The 21,219-nt window shown below is 41.8% G+C and overlaps 1 protein-coding gene across 1 annotated transcript in view; it reads left to right on the top strand.

The window, feature by feature from the left end:
• Window positions 1–21,219, top strand: part of LOC115225821 (general transcription and DNA repair factor IIH helicase subunit XPB) — a 59,819-nt gene that overhangs the window by 5,736 nt on the left and 32,864 nt on the right. The window contains exons 3-11 of the mRNA XM_029796791.2: window positions 1,451–1,572; window positions 2,624–2,704; window positions 4,119–4,274; window positions 5,810–5,884; window positions 8,088–8,204; window positions 9,584–9,831; window positions 11,001–11,072; window positions 11,504–11,610; window positions 14,994–15,097. Coding sequence (XP_029652651.1) covers window positions 1,451–1,572; window positions 2,624–2,704; window positions 4,119–4,274; window positions 5,810–5,884; window positions 8,088–8,204; window positions 9,584–9,831; window positions 11,001–11,072; window positions 11,504–11,610; window positions 14,994–15,097 — 1,082 coding nt within the window. The remainder of the gene's footprint in view (window positions 1–1,450; window positions 1,573–2,623; window positions 2,705–4,118; window positions 4,275–5,809; window positions 5,885–8,087; window positions 8,205–9,583; window positions 9,832–11,000; window positions 11,073–11,503; window positions 11,611–14,993; window positions 15,098–21,219) is intronic.

The raw sequence follows: 21,219 nt of genomic DNA, 5'->3' as shown, positions 1-21,219 counted from the left end.
GCAATGCTGGTAACAATCCCGCTCAAATGGTGGATGATATACATAAGTTTGTATGATTATATACAGGGAAATATATTAGTCAATAATATTCCAACATAGTTTGATTTTCACATTTTATTTTTGCATTTTTTTACAATTTTGCAGTGGGTTCAGTCCCACTGCGTGGCACCTTGGGCAAGTGTCTTCTGCTATAGCCTCGGGCCGATCAAAGCCTTGTGAACGGATTTGGTAGACGGAAACTGAAAGAAGCCCATCGTATATATATATATATAAACAAAGTCGAAGTGCGATAAAATAAAATTAATTATTATCGCTGGTGTTTCTAGCACAGGCCATATATTATTCATATATAAGTACATTAAAAGGCGAAGTATGTACTAGATACACAGAAGCTTGATAAATTTAGTGAAATGAAAATAAAAACGTTTACTAACTCGGTTCCTCTTAGACTGCAGTTTCGTTCTTTTCAATAATAAAAATAATTTAATTACTCAGGGAGAATTCATCGGTAAGAGCCCTGTTATTGTGAAATCGCACCTCACTAGAAACATGTGTGTCTAATAATTTGCTCTCTCTAACTAATCAGATCACTGCGCAGACGCAGAACGTACCCGACAAACTAGGGATTTCTGGTATATTGTCTAACGCTCAAAATTTATCGAGAAATATGTAAACATATATATATATGTGTGTGTGTGTGTTTGTTCCCCCAACATCGCTTGACACCCAATGCTGGTGTGTTTACGTTCCCGTAACTTAGAGGTTTCTGCAAAAAAAGACTGATAGAATAAGTACTAGGCTTACAAAGAATAAGTCCTGAGGTCAATTTGCTTGACTAAAAGGTGGTGCTCCAGCATGGCCACAGTTAGATGACTGAAACAAATAAAGGTATAAACACTCAATTAATTGGATTTTTAATTAATTGACTAATAATAAAGAAGTGGAATTGAACCAGTGTGCATGTTAATGATATTGGTTTAATGACTCTTCCTAGACTCAACAAAATTTGTTTCAATACAGGAATTTTTTTTTTGTTTGTTCCTTCTCGAGCCATGCCTGGCTCATAAGGGCCGGTTTCCCGGTTTCTTGGCGTATAGGTTCCCCACCTGGACGGGACGCCGATCTGTCGCAGGTGGGCTGCAAGATGCAGGAGGAAAGAGTGAGAGAAAGTTGTGGTGGAAGAGTCAGCAGAAGTTTTCCATTACCTTCTGCCGGAGCCGTGTGTCGCTTAGGTGTTTCGCTCATGAACACATACATCGCCCAGTCTTAGATTTGAACCCGCGATCCCTCGACTGCAAGTCCGCTGCTCTAACCACTAGGCCATGTGCCTCCACAATACAGGAATTCATATAAAGAATCTTGCAAACCAGATACAAAAACTTTTCTTTATATTTCATGTCTTCTTTTGAGTTAATAATGCTATTATAAAACCAAATTTTTCTAATTTTAGATGTCCCGGCTGTTGCAGCAGCCAGGGTTGAAGAAAAATCCAATGAAGACGAATTTGGCGCTAAAGATTACCGAAAGATTCTCGAGTTGAAAACCGATCATTCATCCCGTCCCCTTTGGGTGGTAAGTGATTAGGGCTTCAGTTCATGTTGTTGTTGTTGTTCCTAAGGTGGTGAACTGGCAGAATTATTGAGCATGCCGGACAAAATGCTTAGTGACATTTCATCTTTTATGTTCTGAGTTCTTCTTCTTGTCTTGTCTTGAGACAGCATTCACCCAGGGTGGGTTGAGCTGGCTTCATTCATCCTCGGTGCTGCATCTCTCACAAACGCTGACCAGACCTGGTGATTTGAGGCTAATGACCGCGTGATCTCCAACAACTCCTTATTCCAGCGGCAAACGCCGTAGATATGGGGGCCTAGGTTGGGTTCCAGATCAGCCTTGACTGTCATCAGCCAGGTTTTTTGTTGTCCACCACATCGCTTTCGCCAACCCTGAAGGGGAGATGGGGCAATTGCTTCGTAGGTTGGGTTCCAGATCAGCGTTGACTGTCATCAGTCAGGTTTTTCGTTGTCCACCACATCGCTTTCGCCAACCCTGAAGGGGAGCTGGGGCAATTGCTTCGTAGGTTGGGTTCCAGATCAGCCTTGACTGTCATCAGCCAGGTTTTCGCTGTCCACCACATCGCTTTCGCCAACCCTGAAGGGCAGCTGGGGCAATTGCTTCGTAGGTTGGGTTCCAGATCAGCTTTGACTGTCATCAGCCAGGTTTTTCATTGTCCACCACATGTAGTTGGTAAGCAAGCTACTCTTACCACACAGCCACTCCTACGCCGGGCGAAATGCTTAGCGGTATTTCGTCTGCTGTTACGTTCTGAGTTCAAATTCCGCTGAGGTCGACTTTGCCTTTCGTCCTTTCGGGGTCAATAAATTAAGTACCAGTTACGCACTGGGGTCGATACAATCGACTTAATCCGTCTGTCTGTCCTTGTTTGTCTCCTCTGTGTCTAGCCCCTTGTGGGTAGTAAAGAAATAGGTAATACAGACATTAAAATAGCAATACCCTATGTGTACAGCACTTGTTATACAATGCTTGTAGAAATTGTTATTCTGTTTCCATATTTACCATTTTTTAGTGATTCCAGAACACTGAATTTTATTTTGGATTTTTCCAGGCTCCTGACGGTCATATCTTCTTGGAATCATTCAGCCCTGTTTACCGACATGCTCATGATTTCCTTATTGCCATCTCAGAGGTAAGACATTTTTTCTGGAAGTCTGATCTTTTCTTAAGACGCATATTTAGTGTGTGTGTGTTGTGGGGTTGGAGTTAAGGGGGAAGGATTTGAGTATTGGTAGTGGTGGGTGTAGGTTTGGTATATAAAAGTTTATTCTTTATTCTTTTACTTGTTTCAGTCATTTGACTGCGGCCATGCTGGAGCACCGCCTTTAGTTGAGCAAATCGACCCCAGGATTTATTCTTTGTAAGCCTAGTACTTATTCTATCGGTCTCTTTTGCCGAACCGCTAAGTTATGGGGACATAAACACACCCAGCATCGGTTGTCAAGCAATGTTGGCGGGACAAACACAGACACACAAACATATACACACACACACACATACATATATATATATACATGTATATGATGGGCTTCTTTCAGTTTCCATCTACCAAATCCACTAACAAGGGTTTGGTCGGATCCAAGGCTATAGCAAAAGACACTTGCCCAAGGTGCCACATAGTGGGACTGAACCCAGAACCATGTAGTTGGTAAGCAAGCTACTTACTACACAGCCACTCCTGCGCCTATATATATATAGAGAGAGAGAGAGAGAAATGTTAGAATTTATTAATTGCACACAATTGACATAAACTTTTCCCCTCTTCTCAAACACTTAAAGGGAAATATGCCTTCACATACATAAACAGAAAGAGTGGGGAGAGAAGAGAGAGACATTATGGTTTGTTAATTAAACCTGATTGACATAGACACTTTCCTTGTCTTCATCATCATCATCATCGTTTAGCGTCCGCTTTCCATGCTGGCATGGGTTGGACGATTTTGACTGAGGGCTGGCGAACCAGATGGCTGCACCAGGCTCCAATCTTGATCTAGCAGAGTTTTTACAGCTGGATGCCCTTCCTAACGCCAACCACTCCGAGAGTGTAGTGGGTGCTTTTATGTGCCACCGGCACAGAGGCCAGTCAGGCGGTACTGGCAACGACCTCGCTTGAATGGTTTTTTCATGTGCCAGTAAGGCGACGCTGGTAACTATCGAATGGTGCCTTTTACGTGCCACCGGCATGGAAGCCAGTTAGCCGCTCTTGCAACAATCCTGCTCAGATGGTGCTCTTAACGCCCCAGTGCCCCACTAGCATGGGGCACAAGTGCCAGTAAGGCAGCATGGTGCCCTTTTACGTGTCACGGGTACGGAAGCCAGTTGGCTGCTCTGGCAACGATCACGCTCGGATTCATATACATAAAAAGAAATATGTCCACAAATGTAATGAGGGAGAGAAAGAAAGAAACCTTGAAATCTTAACAGGGACTGGACCTTATGGTGGCCATTCACTGGTATTGAACCCTAAACATTTATATCAGCCTTCCATGCCATCCTCTTCCACAACAGTTTCATCTATTTCTTACTCTGCTTCTTTCTCTTTTCAGCCAGTCTGTCGACCCGAACATATTCATGAATATAAATTAACCGCATACTCTCTATATGCAGCTGTGTCTGTGGGTTTGCAGACCAACGACATCATTGAATATCTGCGTCGACTGAACAAGACAACCTTACCTGATGGCATTGTCGAATTCATCAAGGTAAGCCGTGGTTAGATATTATCTAATCTATTTATCAGTTATTGAAGGTAATGGGTAAATACCCCCTCTTCTTTCTTTACTGCCCACAAGAGGACAAACAAGGACAGACATGGCCAATCTGAATGGACATGGACATGGCCAATCTGAAGGAAGCGGCCCAGGATAGAACTGACTGGAGGACACTGATCCAACGAGTGACCGAGAGTCGACTTCGACTGAGCGGATAGATAGATATATAAATATATATTATGCGGAGAAAATCCCTGGAGAAGGATATCTTGCTCGGAATGGTCAGTGGCAAGGGAAGAAGAGGCCGACCAAGAACCCGCTGGCTTGACACCATCAAGAGGGATACCGGAATGGACATAGCCAATCTGAAAGGAGTGGCCCAGGATAGAACTGACTGGAGGACACTGATCCATTGAGTAACCGAAAGTCGACTTCGACTGAGCGGCTAGATATATATATATATATATATATATATATATATTATATATATATATATATATTGGCCTGCTCGCTTAGCCAGCGGGGTGGCGTCATTTGAAGGCTAAAACAATGCGAACGCATTGTGACCAGCGATGTGTAACAACATCTGATGGTCTGGTCGGTCTCGTGATCATGTGATATATATATATATATATCACATATAACATTATTATATCGTGTCAGTATACATCAACTTAAAATTTAGTTACATGATGTATATAGTAAATTGTTATACATGCATATTATGTCTGTATAACACACTGGCTACATATGATGTATGTATATTATACTGTTTATATTTACACATAATCTGTATATAACACTACATTTACACACACACACACAGACAAAGTGTCTATACAGCATAGTGGTTATACACATATTACATCAGTATAGTGCAGGGTTTATACACACATTACATTTATATAGTGCAGTGGTTATACACACATTACAGCTGTGTAGTGCAGTGGTTATACACACATTTATACAGTGCTGTGGTTATACACACATTACAGTTGTATAGTGCAGTGTATATACACACATTACATCTGTATAGTGCATTGGTTATACACACATATTTATACAGTGCTGTGGTTATACACACATTACATTTGTATAGTGCAGTGGTTATACACACATTACATCTATATAGTGCAGTGTTTATACACATTACATCTGTACAGTGCATTGGTTATACACGCATTACATTTATATAGTGCAGTGGTTATACACATTACGTTTGTATAGTACAGTGGTTATATACACATGTAATGTCTGTATAACACAGACATGCAGATTGTTATATATACATTCTTGTATAAGTGGTTATACACAAGAAATATATAACACTAATTATTCATGCCCAATGTCTATATTACAATAATTAAACACATAATGTATGCTCTATACTCTCTCTGATACTCAATTACTTTCTATTTAAACTGTGTACTCTCTTTGATACTCAACTATTTCAGCTCTTTTCTCTGATATTCTATTACTCCCTATTTCAGCTCTTTACTCTGATACTCTATTACTCCCTATTTCAGCTTTGTACTATCAGTTATGGTAAAGTGAAACTCATCCTCAAACACAACCAATATTTTGTTGAGAGTCAAATGCCTGTAAGTCGTTAATTTATTTACACATTGTCATTATCATAATTAATTTCTAATTATTTTCTCTCTCACTGCAATCCATTGTTCCATGTCTAACTGCTGCTTGATTCTTTTTTGTTCTTTATTTTTTACTTGTTTCAGTCATTTGATTGCGGCCATGCTGGAACACTGCCTTGAAGTTTTTTTCTTTTAGTCGAACAAATCGACGCCAGGACTTATTTCTTAAGCCTAGTACTTATTCTGTTGGTCGCTTTTGCTAAACTGCTAAGTTATGGGGACATAAACCTCATCGTTCAACATCTGCTTTCCATGCTAGCATGGGTTGGATGGTTCGACCGGGGTCTGGGAAGCCAGGAGGCTGCACCAGGCCCAGTCTGATCTGGCAGTGTTTCTACAGCTGGATACCCTTCCTAATGCCAACCACTCCGTGAGTGTAGTGGGTGCTTTTTATGTGCCACTGGCACAGGGGCCAGGGGAGGCTGGCAACGGCCACGATTGGTTGGTGCTTTTTACGTGCCACCGGCATGGAGGCCAGTCGGGGCAGCACTGGCAACGGCCACGTTTGGATGGTGCTTTTTACGTGCCACCGGCACTGGTATCACAGCTACAATTTCCATTGATTTATGGGGACGTAAACACACCAACACCAGTTGTCAAGTAGTGATGGAGGGACAAACACAGAAACAAACACGTCGATCGCATTCTCACCTGGAATCGATTTAAAAAATTTTTCAAGACTTATACACACCCTGATACCGTCGGTATCTACATATCAAATTTGAGCGCAATCGGATGGAGGATGCCTGAGATCCTAGAACCCTAACCCAAGCAAATCGACCCCAGGATTTATTCTCTGGAAGCCTAGTACTTATTCTATCAGTCTCTTTTGCTGAACTGCTAAGTTACGGGGACGTAAACACACCAGCATCAGTTGTCAAGCGATGTTGGGGGGACAAACATAGACACACAAACATATACACACGCATACACACACACAGACAGAATGGATTTTATATAATATACTAGCAGTATCGCCCGGCGTTGCTTGGGTTTGTAAGGGAAATAACTATATAAGCATTTTTAGAGATGTAAAGTATAATAGCCATCTCAATATGTAGCTTTTTACGTTCTGAGATTTAATGATAAATTTTTAGAGAGTTACTTCCCTTATATATGCCAAAAATGCATTAAAAATGGGAAAAATTGATGGTAAATTTGTTTTAAAAATCGTAGACTCATCGTAGATGCGCACTAATACTCAGAAGGGCTCGATATGAATCACGACGATAAGATACCCGGTTTTGGTTAAACTGCACCGCAAAATGTGGGAGTAGTTAGGAATCTAAATCGTAAGAGACAGACACACAACTTCACTTTTATATATAAAGATATATCAGGACGGAGTGTACAACATATACATAGGAAGAAAATGGTGTGATTGCATTCAGTTTCAAAAATTAATCCAGAAGCACACACAGTCATATATACCCAGTTATTTTGCAAATAATTCCTTTCGACTAATAAATGTATGTTTACCTTCTAAATATCAGTTTGACCTTTTCGTTACTGTATTTATTTTGAGATGCTCTGTGTTTCTTTCAATTACTTTAAATATAACAAAGAATTTAGTAAAATAACTTAGTTATCATTCAGCTAGTGTTAGGAGCATAAATTGTGACTAAGGTTTGGTGGAAGATTTTAATTCAGAACTTTTGAAAACAAGACATTTGTACTACAGAGCCAGAGACCGTTTCAGCCAGGTTGGTAATGAAAGGGTTAAATTAATCATTTGTTAACCCTTTTGTTACCATATTTCTGTTGAGATGCTCTGTGTTTCTTTCAATTACTTTAAATATAACAAAGAATTTAGTAAAATAACTTAGTTATCATTAAGCTAGTGTCAGGAACATAAATTGTGTCTAAGGTTTGGTGGAAGATTTTAATCCAAAACTTATGAAAACAAGACATTTGTACAACAGAGCCAGTTTCAGCCGAGTTGGTAAGGAAAGGGTTAATAATGACAAAGTAATTTTATTAAATTCTTCATTATTTGCAACAAAGTCTATTTCAACAGAAATATGGTAAGAAAAGGGTTAAAATAAATCTTCGTTAAAACCTTCCCCAAAATTGCATATTAATTCATGTTCTAAATGCTAGATCATTAAATTGCTGTTATGAACTCCACACAAACCTGTTCTGTCTTATGTAGGATGTGATCCAGAAATTATTGAAAGATCCAGTGGTCCAAGACTGTCGCCTTCGAGCTGAAACAGAGGATCTAGCATTGACAGTCCTAGAAGGGGCTAACAACCCTGCTACCACCAATGTAAGCTCAGTTTCATGCATTTTTTTTTCCCTTTTTTTTTATTATTTATTTTACAGCTGCTTTGCTTTATCCTTTACTTGTTAGTCATTGAACTCTGACTGGCCATTCTGGAGCACCAGCTTGAAGGGTTTTCATCCTCTGTATTTATTTACTTTTTTATAATGTCTAGTACTTATTCTGTTGGTCTTTTTGCTGAACCGCTAAGTCACACGAACATAAACCAGCACTGGTTGTCAAGCAGTGGTGGTGATAAACACAAAGACCTCAGCCCCACCAAAAAAAAATGCAAACTGGCGGGCTTATTGTCAATCACGTTCAGATAGTGCCACCGGCATGGGAGCCTGTCAGGGCACTGGCATCAGCCACGTTCGGATGATGATGATCATACAATCAGCTCTGTCAGCCAAGAGTCAAACTGTTATTAAAATGTATACTCTTTTATTTGTTTCAGTCATTTGACTGCGGCCATGCTGGAGCACTGCCTTAAGTCGAGCAAATCGACCCCAGGACTTATTCTTTGTAAGCCCAGTACTTATTCTATAGGTCTCTTTTGCCGAACCACTAAGTTACAGGGATGTAAACACACCAGCATCGGTTGTCAAGCAATGTTGGGGGGCCAAACACAGACACAAGCATATACACACGCATACATATACATATACACACATACACACACACTCATATATATATATATATATATTCATACATATATACAAAGGGCTTTTTTCAGTTTCCGTCTACCAAATCCACTCACAAGGCTTTGGTCGGCCCGAGGCTATAGTAGAAGACACTTGCCCAAGGTGCCATGCAGTGGGACTGAACCCAGAACCATGTGGTTGGTAAGCAAGATACTTACCACATGGCCACTCCTGCGCCTATGTAATTTACCAAACGTGTTGAATGCTACTTTCTGTCTTTCAGTGTGTGTGTGTGGATGGGTGTGTATATGTATTTATATATATATATATATATAAATACATATACATTCGAAACACGCATTGAGTCGAACCAGGGACAGCTGATGAAGGGGAATATTCCTTGTATTGTTTGTCTTGTACTCTGTTTTTTCGTTGTTAAAAAAAGTCCGTTTCCTTGTTTGATTTTATGTTTTCGTTTCTCGTGTTCTACGTTTATTTGTGGTGTCCTGTACTCATATATATACATATATATATATATAATATATATATATATATATATGCATGTATATATATATATGCATGTATATATACATATAGATGTAGGTATGTACATATATGTATGTATGTATGCATATGTTTTATTTATTAAATGTTATTATATATATATATATATTATATATATATATATATATTATGATCTTTTAATTTTTATTATTTCAAACTTATATATTAACAAACAAGGCTGAGAAAGCAATTGGTGGTCCCAACAAGTTTCCTGGTGCCCTGAGCAGCTCTGCAGACAAAACAGGAACGGACGGCGCCAGCACAAGTAATGGCACAGGCACAACACAGGCGTCAGCACAAGAGAACGTACCAGATGATATTTTCAAATACTTTGAGAAGATCGATCAGGATGATGAGGAAGAAACCGATTCAAAAATTGTTTCTTTTGAAGTTATCCAAGACAAGATTGAAGTTCTTCAAAAACGGTAAGGAAAACATGTTTTGAAACCCTTTGATGCTAACCAACCTGAGACTACACTTGGTTCTGTGCTTCAGTCATTTGACTGTGGCCATGCTGGAGCACCACCTTTAGTCGAGCAAATCGACCCCAGGACTTATTCTTTGTAAGCCCAGTACTTATTCTATCGGTCTCTTTTGCCGAACCGCTAAGTTACGGGGACGTAAAACACCAGCATCGGTTGTCAAGCGATGTTGGGGGGTCAAACACAGACACACAAACATATACACACACACATATATATATACATATATACGACAGGCTTCTTTCAGTTTCCGTGTACCAAATCCACTCACAAGGCTTTGGTTGGCCTGAGGCTATAGTAGAAGACACTTTCCCAAGATGCCACACAGTGGGACTGAACCCGTAACCATGTGGTTGGTAAGCAAGCTACTTACCACACAGCCACTCCTGTAGAATTTTTAGTTGAATGTATCAACCCAAGTACTTATTTTTTAAAAGCTTGTTACTTATTCTATCAGTCTCTTTTTGCCAAATCTCTGAGTTACAGGGACGTAAACACACCAGCACCGGTTGTCAAGTGGTGGTGGGGACAAAGACACACACACACTTACAGATGCAAAGGTGCACACACAGATATATCACGTGATCACGTGACCGACCAGACCATCAGATGTTGTTACACATCGCTGGTCACAATGCGCTTCGCATTGTTTTAGCCTTCGAATGACGCCACCCCGCTGGCTAAGCGAGCAGGCCAACAGAAAAAAGAGTAGGAGAAAGTGTGGTGAAAGAGTACAGCAGGGATCACCACCCCCTGCCGGAGCATCGTGGAGCTTTTAGGTGTTTTTTGCTCAATAAACACTCACAACGCCCGGTCTGGGAATCGAAACCGCGATCCTACGACCGTGAGTCTGCTGCCCTAACCACTGGGCCATTGCGCTGCCACACATAGATATATATGTACATATATACGACGGGCTTCATTCAGTTTCTGTTTACCAAATCCACTCACAAGGCTTTGGTCGGCCTCAAATTATAGTAGTAGACACATGCCCAAGGTGCCATGCAGTGGGACTGAACCTGGAACCATGTGGTTGGTAAGCAAGCTACTTATCACACAGCCATGCCTGTAAATGTTTCTTGTGATAGTTTTTTTTTCTGTTTTATTTTCAGGTGTATTGAACTGGAGTATCCACTCTTGGCCGAGTATGACTTTAGAAACGATTCTCACAACCCAGATATCAAGTGAGTTAACTTGTTCTAACTTTGTTATTATAACAGTGTGCAGTTGTCTGTGTGTGAGGTCTGAGATCTGATCAAGAATTATTGGGACATCATCATCGTTTAACGTCCGCTTTCCATGCTAGCATGGGTTGGACGATTTGAATGAGGACTGGCGAACCAGATGGCTACACCAGGCTCCAATCTTGATCTGGCAATGTTTCTACAGCTGGTTGCCCTTCCTAACGCCAACCACTCCGAGAGTGTAGTGGGTGCTTTTTACGTGCTACCTGCACGAGGGCCAGTCTGGTGGTACTGGCAACGGCTGCGCTCGAAATTGTGTTTACCAGCACACAATTACCTTTTACCACCACCACTGCTCCTGTTTCTACTACCACCTCCACCACCACCTTAACTGACCTAAACTGTTTCTGTCTCTCTCTCTCTCATTACAGTATTGATCTGAAGCCAAGCACCATGTTACGTCCTTACCAAGAGAAGAGTCTTCGTAAAATGTTTGGTAATGGTCGGGCCAGGTCAGGGGTCATTGTTTTACCCTGCGGTAAGTTGCTGCGGTTACTGTTGTTTAGCCCCCCCCCTCTACTAACGACACCCATCTTTTCACTCCTCACAGTAAACTCTCTCCCAAGTTACCCCTATTGCCCTCCAACACTTCCTCTTACCTTTATCTCACCACTGGCCCTTACACCTTGAAGATGCCCTCTGATGTTTCTTTCCCTTTCTGCACCCACCTACTCCCCCACCCCACCTACTTCCCCCCACCTTTCTCCTTTCTTTCCACTGATTCCACATCTACAATGCTTTCACAGCATTCACACCTTGCTCTTCCCCTTCTTCCTAGCCTTAAGGTACCCTCCAGTATCTACTTTTCCCCCCTCTCCCTGTGCCTCCTCTTTCATAGCCTTACCCTGTTTCAGCTTCTCTACTCCTTTAAAGCCCCAACGCTCCTTTTCATCTTTCCCCCTCTGCACCCTCACACCTTTCTTTTAAACCTTTCGTTACTGTATTTATTTTGAGAAGCTCTGTGTTTCTTTTAATTACTTTAAATATAACAAAGAATTTGGAAGATTTTATGAAAAGAAAACATTTGTATGAAAGCAAGACATTTGTACTACAAGGCTAGAGCTAGTTTCAGTCAGGTTGGTAACGAAAGGATTAAATTAATCATTTATTAACCCTTTTGTTACCATATTTCTGCTGAGATGTTTGGTGTTTCTTTCAATTACTTTAAATATAACAAAGAATTTAGTAAAATAACTTAGTTATCATTAAGCTAGTGTTAGGAACATTAATTGTGACTAAGGTTTGGTGGAAGATTTTAATTCGAAACTTATGAAAACAAGACATTTGTACTACAGAGCCAGGGCCAGTTTCAGTCGGGTTGGTATCAAAAGGGTTAAATTAATCATTTGTTAACCCTTTTGTTACCATATTTCTGTTGAGATGCTCTGGGTTTGTTTCAATTACTTTAGATATAACAAAGAATTTAGTTATCAGTCAGCTAGTGTTAGGAACATAAATTGTGACTAAGGTTTGGTGGAAGATTTTAATTCAGAACTTATGAAAACAAGACATTTGTACTACAGAGCCAGAGGCGGTTTCAGCCAGGTTGGTAACAAAAGGGTTAATGACTCAATTCAGTTCCTCTCCTCCCTAGTCTATTGCTTTCCCCCTGTCCCCTTTCTCCTCACACCTATTAATATTCACTCCTTCTCATGTTGAATAGCCCTAAACCCTCCCCTCTTGCACAAACCACCTATCACCATTTCAACTCTGTCGCCATTTTCTAATCCTATCACTAACCCCTCTGTGGAGGCACATGGCCTAGTGGTTAGAGCAGCGGACTTGCGGTCGAAGGATTGCGGGTTCGAATCTTAGACCGGGCAATGTGTGTGTTTATGAGCGAAACACCTAAGCTCAATGTGGCTCCGGTAAAAGGTAATGGCGAACTTCTGCTGACTCTTTCGCCACAACTTGCAGCTCACCTACGACGAACCAGCATCCCATCCGGGTGGGGAACCTATATGCCAAGGAAACCGGGAAACCGGCCCTTATCAGCCAGGCATGGCTCGAGAAGGAACAAACAAACAACTAACCCTTCTCCTTTCTCCATTCCCTTCCATACTCCTCAGCCCCTCTGATCTTTCTATCCTTTGTCCCTCCACCTCAGATCATCACCCTCTCCCTCAGTTATAGGGCCTTAGCCTTGCAAGTTAAGAAGCAATCATCTCTGCTGCTGGTGCCTGATAAAAAATACCTAATCATCATCATCATCTTTTAACGTTCGCTTTCCATGCTAGCATGGGTTGGACGATTTGACTGAGGACTGGCGTTTAGGAGCGGCACTTCTTCACACATATCTCCTCATCCATCAGTAGTACATGACCATGCCAACGCAAACGTCTCTCCTGATCTTGCCACATCCGATGCTTCTTATGTCCAACATTTCTGTTGTGCATGTACATTGACATTACACATCCAGCGGATCATGCTAGCTTCATATCTATCGAGCCTACGCATGTCCTCCGCAGTCGCGACCCATGTTTCACTGCCGTGAAGCATGGCAGTTCGCACACAAGCGTCGTGCAATCTACCTTTCACTCTGAGCGAGAGACCCTTTGTCGCCCGCAGAGGAAGAAGCTTTCTAAATTTGCCCAGGCTATTCTTATTCTAGTGGTAACACTCTCTGAGCATCCACCCCCACTACTAACTTGATCACCTAGGTTGCGGAAGCTATCAACTACTAGTTTCTTCCCCTGGAGTGTGATGGAATCTGTTTTCTGACTATCTGTGGTGTCTATTGCCCCTGTGCATCTGCCGCACACGAAAGCTATCTTTTTGGTTAATATGTTGAATAAAATCATAATTAAATGCATTTTCTTTTTATCCAAAACGGCAGTGAAACATGGGCTGTGACTGCAGAGGACATGCGTAGGCTCGAAAGAAATGAAGCTAGCATGATCCGCTGGATGTGTAATGTCAGTGTGCACGCACAACAGAAATGTTGGACATAAGAAGCATCGGATGTGGCGAGATCAGGAGAGACGTTTGCGTTGGCATGGTCATGTACTACTGATGGATGAGGAGATATGTGTGAAGAAGTGCCGCTCCTAAACGCCAGTCCTCAGTCAAATCGTCCAACCCATGCTAGCATGGAAAGCGAACGTTAAAGGATGATGATGATGATTAGGTATTTTTTATGAGGCACCAGCAGCAGAGATGATTGCTTCTTAACTTGCAAGGCTAAGGCCCTATAACTGAGGGACAACAGAAAAGGGAGAGGGTGATGATCTGAGGTGGAGGGACAAAGGATAGAAAGATCAGAGGGGCTGAGGAGTATGGAAGGGAATGGAGAAAGGAGAGGGGTTAGTTGTTTGTTTGTTCCTTCTCAAGCCATGCCTGGCTCATAGGGCCGGTTTCCCGGTTTCCTTGGCATATAGGTTCCCCACCCAGATGGGATGCTGGTTCATCGCAGTTGAGCTGCAAGTTGTGGCGAAGGAGTCAGCAGAAGTTTCGCCATTACCTTCTACCGGAGCCATATTGAGCTTAGGTGTTTCGCTCACAAACACACACATTGCCCAGTCTAAGATTCGAACCTGCAATCCTTCGACCGCAAGTCCGCTGCTCTAACCACTAGGCCATGTGCCTCTACAGAGGGGTTAGTGAGGAACAAAGGATAGAAAGATCAGAGGGGCTGAGGAGTATGGAAGGGAATGGAGAAAGGAGAGGGGTTAGTTGTTTGTTTGTTCCTTCTCGAGCCATGCCTGGCTCATAAGGGCCGGTTCCCGGTTTCCTTGGCATATAGGTTCCCCACCTGGAGCCCATTAACTGTATTTTCTTTTTATCCAAAGCAGGGAACTTTTCAGCACCCTTGCGTATAATATGTTTCTTTGTGTCTTAGCATCTAAATTCTTCTATCTGTAGGTGCTGGCAAGACCCTAGTTGGAGTAACAGCTGCCTGTACAGTAAGAAAAAGGTGTATAGTGTTGTGCACCTCAGGTGTTGCTGTGGAACAGTGGCGATCTCAGGTATCTGTTATTTTGATGTGTTATACATACAGTTACTTAACCCTTTAGCATTCAAACCGATCATATTTAGCTGAAATATTCTACCTGTTTTATATTTAAACCAGCCAGATTTGACCTTTCACACACACCCTACAATGTTATTTGTGGAGGCACAATAGCCCAGTGGTTAGGGCAGCGGACTCTTGGTCATAGGATCGCGGTTTCGATTCCCAGACCGGGCGTTGTGAGTGTCTATTGAGCGCAAACACCTAAAAGCTCCACGAGGCTCCGGCAGGGGATGGTGGTGATCCCTGCTGTACTCTTTCACCACAACTTTCTCTCACTCTTACTTCCTGTTTCTGTTGTACCTGTATTTCAAAGGGCCGGCCTTGTCACTCTCTGTGTCACGCTGAATATCCCCGAGAACCACGTTAAGGGTACACGTGTCTGTGGAGTGCTCAGCCACTTACACGTTAATTTCACGAGCAGGCTGTTCCGTTGATTCAGATCAACCGGAACCCTCGTCGTTGTAACCGACGGAGTGTGTGCTTCCAAAAAAAAACAATGTTATTCTAAAGATAAACTGGATCTCTTCTTGTCGGGAGTCTCAGACGAACCTACCTCACGACAGGAGACACAGATGCGGGCAGCAGCATCGAACTCCCTTGTTGATCAAGTGCCACGTATCAGAGGTGGATTCACATATTAGTGTAGCTCATTCAGCGGTGGTGCCCCAGCATGGCCACGGCCTTCGGGCTAAAACATTTTTAAGGATTTATATCATTTAAATCTTGAGACTACAAGATAATATTTGATTAATTCAAAATATAATTTGAATAGATAAGCATTACACTTGACAAAGTAGTCTGAATGCTAAAGGGTTAATTTAAGGTTTTGATCAGTGATTCTCAACTGGGGTCCAATATGGCCCCAGGGTGTCCTTATAAGATTTTGTTGTTAAAATTTATCTCTGTATATATAAACGGCAGCAAAATGTCTGTGTGTGTGTCCTTTATACAAATCCACAATTTTTCAGTTAGAGGGCTCGCACTTTCTATGGTCATTCAAAACCGCCCAAGGGTGGTCGTGCATATCTTTACATTTCCCCAGTCACCCCGCAAATCTCTCTATATATAAACAGCAAAATGTCTGTGTGTGTGTCCTTTATACAAATCCACAACTTTTCAGTTAGAGGGCTCGCACTTTCTATGGTCATTCAAAACCGCCCAAGGGTGGTCTTGTACATCTTTACATTTCCCCAGTCACCCCGCAAATCTCTCTTTATATAAACAGCAAAATGTCTGTGTGTGTGTCCTTTATACAAATCCACAATTTTTCAGTTAGAGGGCTCGCACTTTCTATGGTCATTCAAAACCGCCAAGGGTGGTCTTGTACATCTTTACATTTCCCCAGTCACCCCGCAAATCTCTCTTATATAAACAGCAAAATGTCTGTGTGTGTGTCCTTTATACAAATCCACAACTTTTCAGTTAGAGGGCTCGCACTTTCTATGGTCATTCAAAACCGCCCAAGGGTGGTCTTGTACATCTTTACATTTCCCCAGTCACCCCGCAAATCTCTCTATATATAAACAGCAAAATGTCTGTGTGTGTGTCCTTTATACAAATCCACAACTTTTCAGGTAGAGGGCTCGCACTTTCTATGGTCATTCAAAACCGCCCAAGGGTGGTCTTGTACATCTTTACATTTCCCCAGTCACCCCGCAATCTCTCTTTATATAAACAGCAAAATGTCTGTGTGTGTGTCCTTTATACAAATCCACAACTTTTCAGTTAGAGGGCTCGCACTTTCTATGGTCATTCAAAACCGCCCAAGGGTGGTCTTGTACATCTTTACATTTCCCCAGTCACCCCGCAAATCTCTCTTTATATAAACAGCAAAATGTCTGTGTGTGTGTCCTTTATACAAATCCACAATTTTTCAGTTAGAGGGCTCGCACTTTCTATGGTCATTCAAAACCGCCCAAGGGTGGTCTTGTACATCTTTACATTTCCCCAGTCACCCCGCAAATCTCTCTTTATATAAACAGCAAAATGTCTGTGTGTGTGTCCTTTATACAAATCCACAATTTTTCAGTTAGAGGGCTCGCACTTTCTATGGTCATTCAAAACCGCCCAGGGTGGTCTTGTACATCTTTACATTTCCCCAGTCACCCCGCAAATCTCTCTTTATATAAACAGCAAAATGTCGTGTGTGTGTCCTTTATACAAATCCACAATTTTTCAGTTAGAGGGCTCGCACTTTCTATGGTCATTCAAAACCGCCCAAGGGTGGTCTTGTACATCTTTACATTTCCCCAGTCACCCCGCAAATCTCTCTTTATATAAACAGCAAAATGTCTGTGTGTGTGTCCTTTATACAAATCCACAATTTTTCAGTTAGAGGGCTCGCACTTTCTATGGTCATTCAAAACCGCCCAAGGGTGGTCTTGTACATCTTTACATTTCCCCAGTCACCCCGCAAATCTCTCTTTATATAAACAGCAAAATGTCTGTGTGTGTGTCCTTTATACAATCCACAACTTTTCAGTTAGAGGGCTCGCACTTTCTATGGTCATTCAAAACCGCCCAAGGGTGGTCTTGTACATCTTTACATTCCCCAGTCACCCCGCAAATCTCTCTTTATATAAACAGCAAAATGTCTGTGTGTGTGTCCTTTATACAAATCCACAATTTTTCAGTTAGAGGGCTCGCACTTTCTATGGTCATTCAAAACCGCCCAAGGGTGGTCTTGTACATCTTTACATTTCCCCAGTCACCCCGCAAATCTCTCTTTATATAAACAGCAAAATGTCTGTGTGTGTGTCCTTTATACAAATCCACAATTTTTCAGTTAGAGGGCTCGCACTTTCTATGGTCATTCAAAACCGCCCAGGGTGGTCTTGTACATCTTTACATTTCCCCAGTCACCCCGCAAATCTCTCTTTATATAAACAGCAAAATGTCTGTGTGTGTGTCCTTTATACAAATCCACAATTTTTCAGTTAGAGGGCTCGCACTTTCTATGGTCATTCAAAACCGCCCAAGGGTGGTCTTGTACATCTTTACATTTCCCCAGTCACCCCGCAAATCTCTCTTATATAAACAGCAAAATGTCTGTGTGTGTGTCCTTTATACAATCCACAATTTTTCAGTTAGAGGGCTCGCACTTTCTATGGTCATTCAAAACCGCCCAAGGGTGGTCTTGTACATCTTTACATTTCCCCAGTCACCCCGCAAATCTCTCTTTATATAAACAGCAAAATGTCTGTGTGTGTGTCCTTTATACAATCCACAATTTTTCAGTTAGAGGGCTCGCACTTTCTATGGTCATTCAAAACCGCCCAAGGGTGGTCTTGTACATCTTTACATTTCCCCAGTCACCCCGCAAATCTCTCTTTATATAAACAGCAAAATGTCTGTGTGTGTGTCCTTTATACAAATCCACAACTTTTCAGTTAGAGGGCTCGCACTTTCTATGGTCATTCAAAACCGCCCAAGGGTGGTCTTGTACATCTTTACATTTCCCCAGTCACCCCGCAAATCTCTCTTTATATAAACAGCAAAATGTCTGTGTGTGTGTCCTTTATACAAATCCACAATTTTTCAGTTAGAGGGCTCGCACTTTCTATGGTCATTCAAAACCGCCCAAGGGTGGTCTTGTACATCTTTACATTTCCCCAGTCACCCCCAAATCTCTCTTATATAAACAGCAAAATGTCTGTGTGTGTGTCCTTTATACAAATCCACAACTTTTCAGTTAGAGGGCTCGCATTTCTATGGTCATTCAAAACCGCCCAAGGGTGGTCTTGTACATCTTTACATTTCCCCAGTCACCCCGCAAATCTCTCTTTATATAAACAGCAAAATGTCTGTGTGTGTGTCCTTTTACAAATCCACAACTTTTCAGTTAGAGGGCTCGCACTTTCTATGGTCATTCAAAACCGCCCAAGGGTGGTCTTGTACATCTTTACATTTCCCCAGTCACCCCGCAAATCTCTCTTTATATAAACAGCAAAATGTCTGTGTGTGTGTCCTTTATACAAATCCACAACTTTTCAGTTAGAGGGCTCGCACTTTCTATGGTCATTCAAAACCGCCCAAGGGTGGTCTTGTACATCTTTACATTTCCCCAGTCACCCCGCAAATCTCTCTTTATATAAACAGCAAAATGTCTGTGTGTGTGTCCTTTATACAAATCCACAACTTTTCAGTTAGAGGGCTCGCACTTTCTATGGTCATTCAAAACCGCCCAAGGGTGGTCTTGTACATCTTTACATTTCCCCAGTCACCCCGCAAATCTCTCTTTATATAAACAGCAAAATGTCTGTGTGTGTCCTTTATACAAATCCACAACTTTTCAGTTAGAGGGCTCGCACTTTCTATGGTCATTCAAAACCGCCCAAGGGTGGTCTTGTACATCTTTACATTTCCCCAGTCACCCCGCAAATCTCTCTTTATATAAACAGCAAAATGTCTGTGTGTGTGTCCTTTATACAAATCCACAACTTTTCAGTTAGAGGGCTCGCACTTTCTATGGTCATTCAAAACCGCCCAGGGTGGTCTTGTACATCTTTACATTTCCCCAGTCACCCAAATCTCTCTTTATATAACAGCAAAATGTCTGTGTGTGTGTCCTTTATACAAATCCACAACTTTTCAGTTAGAGGGCTCGCACTTTCTATGGTCATTCAAAACCGCCCAAGGGTGGTCTTGTACATCTTTACATTTCCCCAGTCACCCCGCAAATCTCTCTTATATAAACAGCAAAATGTCTGTGTGGTGTCCTTTATACAAATCCACAACTTTTCAGTTAGAGGGCTCGCACTTTCTATGGTCATTCAAAACCGCCCAAGGGTGGTCGTGTACATCTTTACATTTCCCCAGTCACCCCGCAAATCTCTCTTTATATAAACAGCAAAATGTCTGTGTGTGTGTCCTTTATACAAATCCACAACTTTTCAGTTAGAGGGCTCGCACTTTCTATGGTCATTCAAAACCGCCCAAGGGTGGTCTTGTACATCTTTACATTTCCCCAGTCACCCCGCAAATCTCTCTTTATATAAACAGCAAAATGTCTGTGTGTGTGTCCTTTATACAAATCCACAATTTTTCAGTTAGAGGGCTCGCACTTTCTATGGTCATTCAAAACCGCCCAAGGGTGGTCTTGTACATCTTTACATTTCCCCAGTCACCCCGCAATCTCTCTTTATATAAACAGCAAAATGTCTGTGTGTGTGTCCTTTATACAAATCCACAATTTTTCAGTTAGAGGGCTCGCACTTTCTATGGTCATTCAAAACCGCCCAAGGGTGGTCTTGTACATCTTTACATTTCCCCAGTCACCCCGCAAATCTCTCTTTATATAAACAGCAAAATGTCTGTGTGTGTGTCCTTTATACAAATCCACAATTTTTCAGTTAGAGGGCTCGCACTTTCTATGGTCATTCAAAACCGCCCAAGGTGGTCTTGTACATCTTTACATTCCCCAGTCACCCCGCAAATCTCTCTTTATATAAACAGCAAAATGTCTGTGTGTGTCCTTTATACAAATCCACAATTTTTCAGTTAGAGGGCTCGCACTTTCTATGGTCATTCAAAACCGCCCAAGGGTGGTCTTGTACATCTTTACATTTCCCCAGTCACCCCGCAAATCTCTCTTTATATAAACAGCAAAATGTCTGTGTGTGTGTCCTTTATACAAATCCACAACTTTTCAGTTAGAGGGCTCGCACTTTCTATGGTCATTCAAAACCGCCCAAGGGTGGTCTTGTACATCTTTACATTTCCCCAGTCACCCCGCAAATCTCTCTTTATATAAACAGCAAAATGTCTGTGTGTGTGTCCTTTATACAAATCCACAATTTTTCAGTTAGAGGGCTCGCACTTTCTATGGTCATTCAAAACCGCCCAAGGGTGGTCTTGTACATCTTTACATTTCCCCAGTCACCCCGCAAATCTCTCTTTATATAAACAGCAAAATGTCTGTGTGTGTGTCCTTTATACAAATCCACAATTTTTCAGTTAGAGGGCTCGCACTTTCTATGGTCATTCAAAACCGCCCAAGGGTGGTCTTGTACATCTTTACATTTCCCCAGTCACCCCGCAAATCTCTCTTTATATAAACAGCAAAATGTCTGTGTG

The sequence above is a fragment of the Octopus sinensis genome, linkage group LG28 (assembly GCF_006345805.1).
Source record: "Octopus sinensis linkage group LG28, ASM634580v1, whole genome shotgun sequence".
NCBI classification, from domain to species: Eukaryota; Metazoa; Mollusca; class Cephalopoda; order Octopoda; family Octopodidae; genus Octopus; species Octopus sinensis.
The sequence above is the reverse complement of the archived record's forward strand: the minus strand, read 5'-3'. Positions and strand labels throughout refer to the sequence as shown.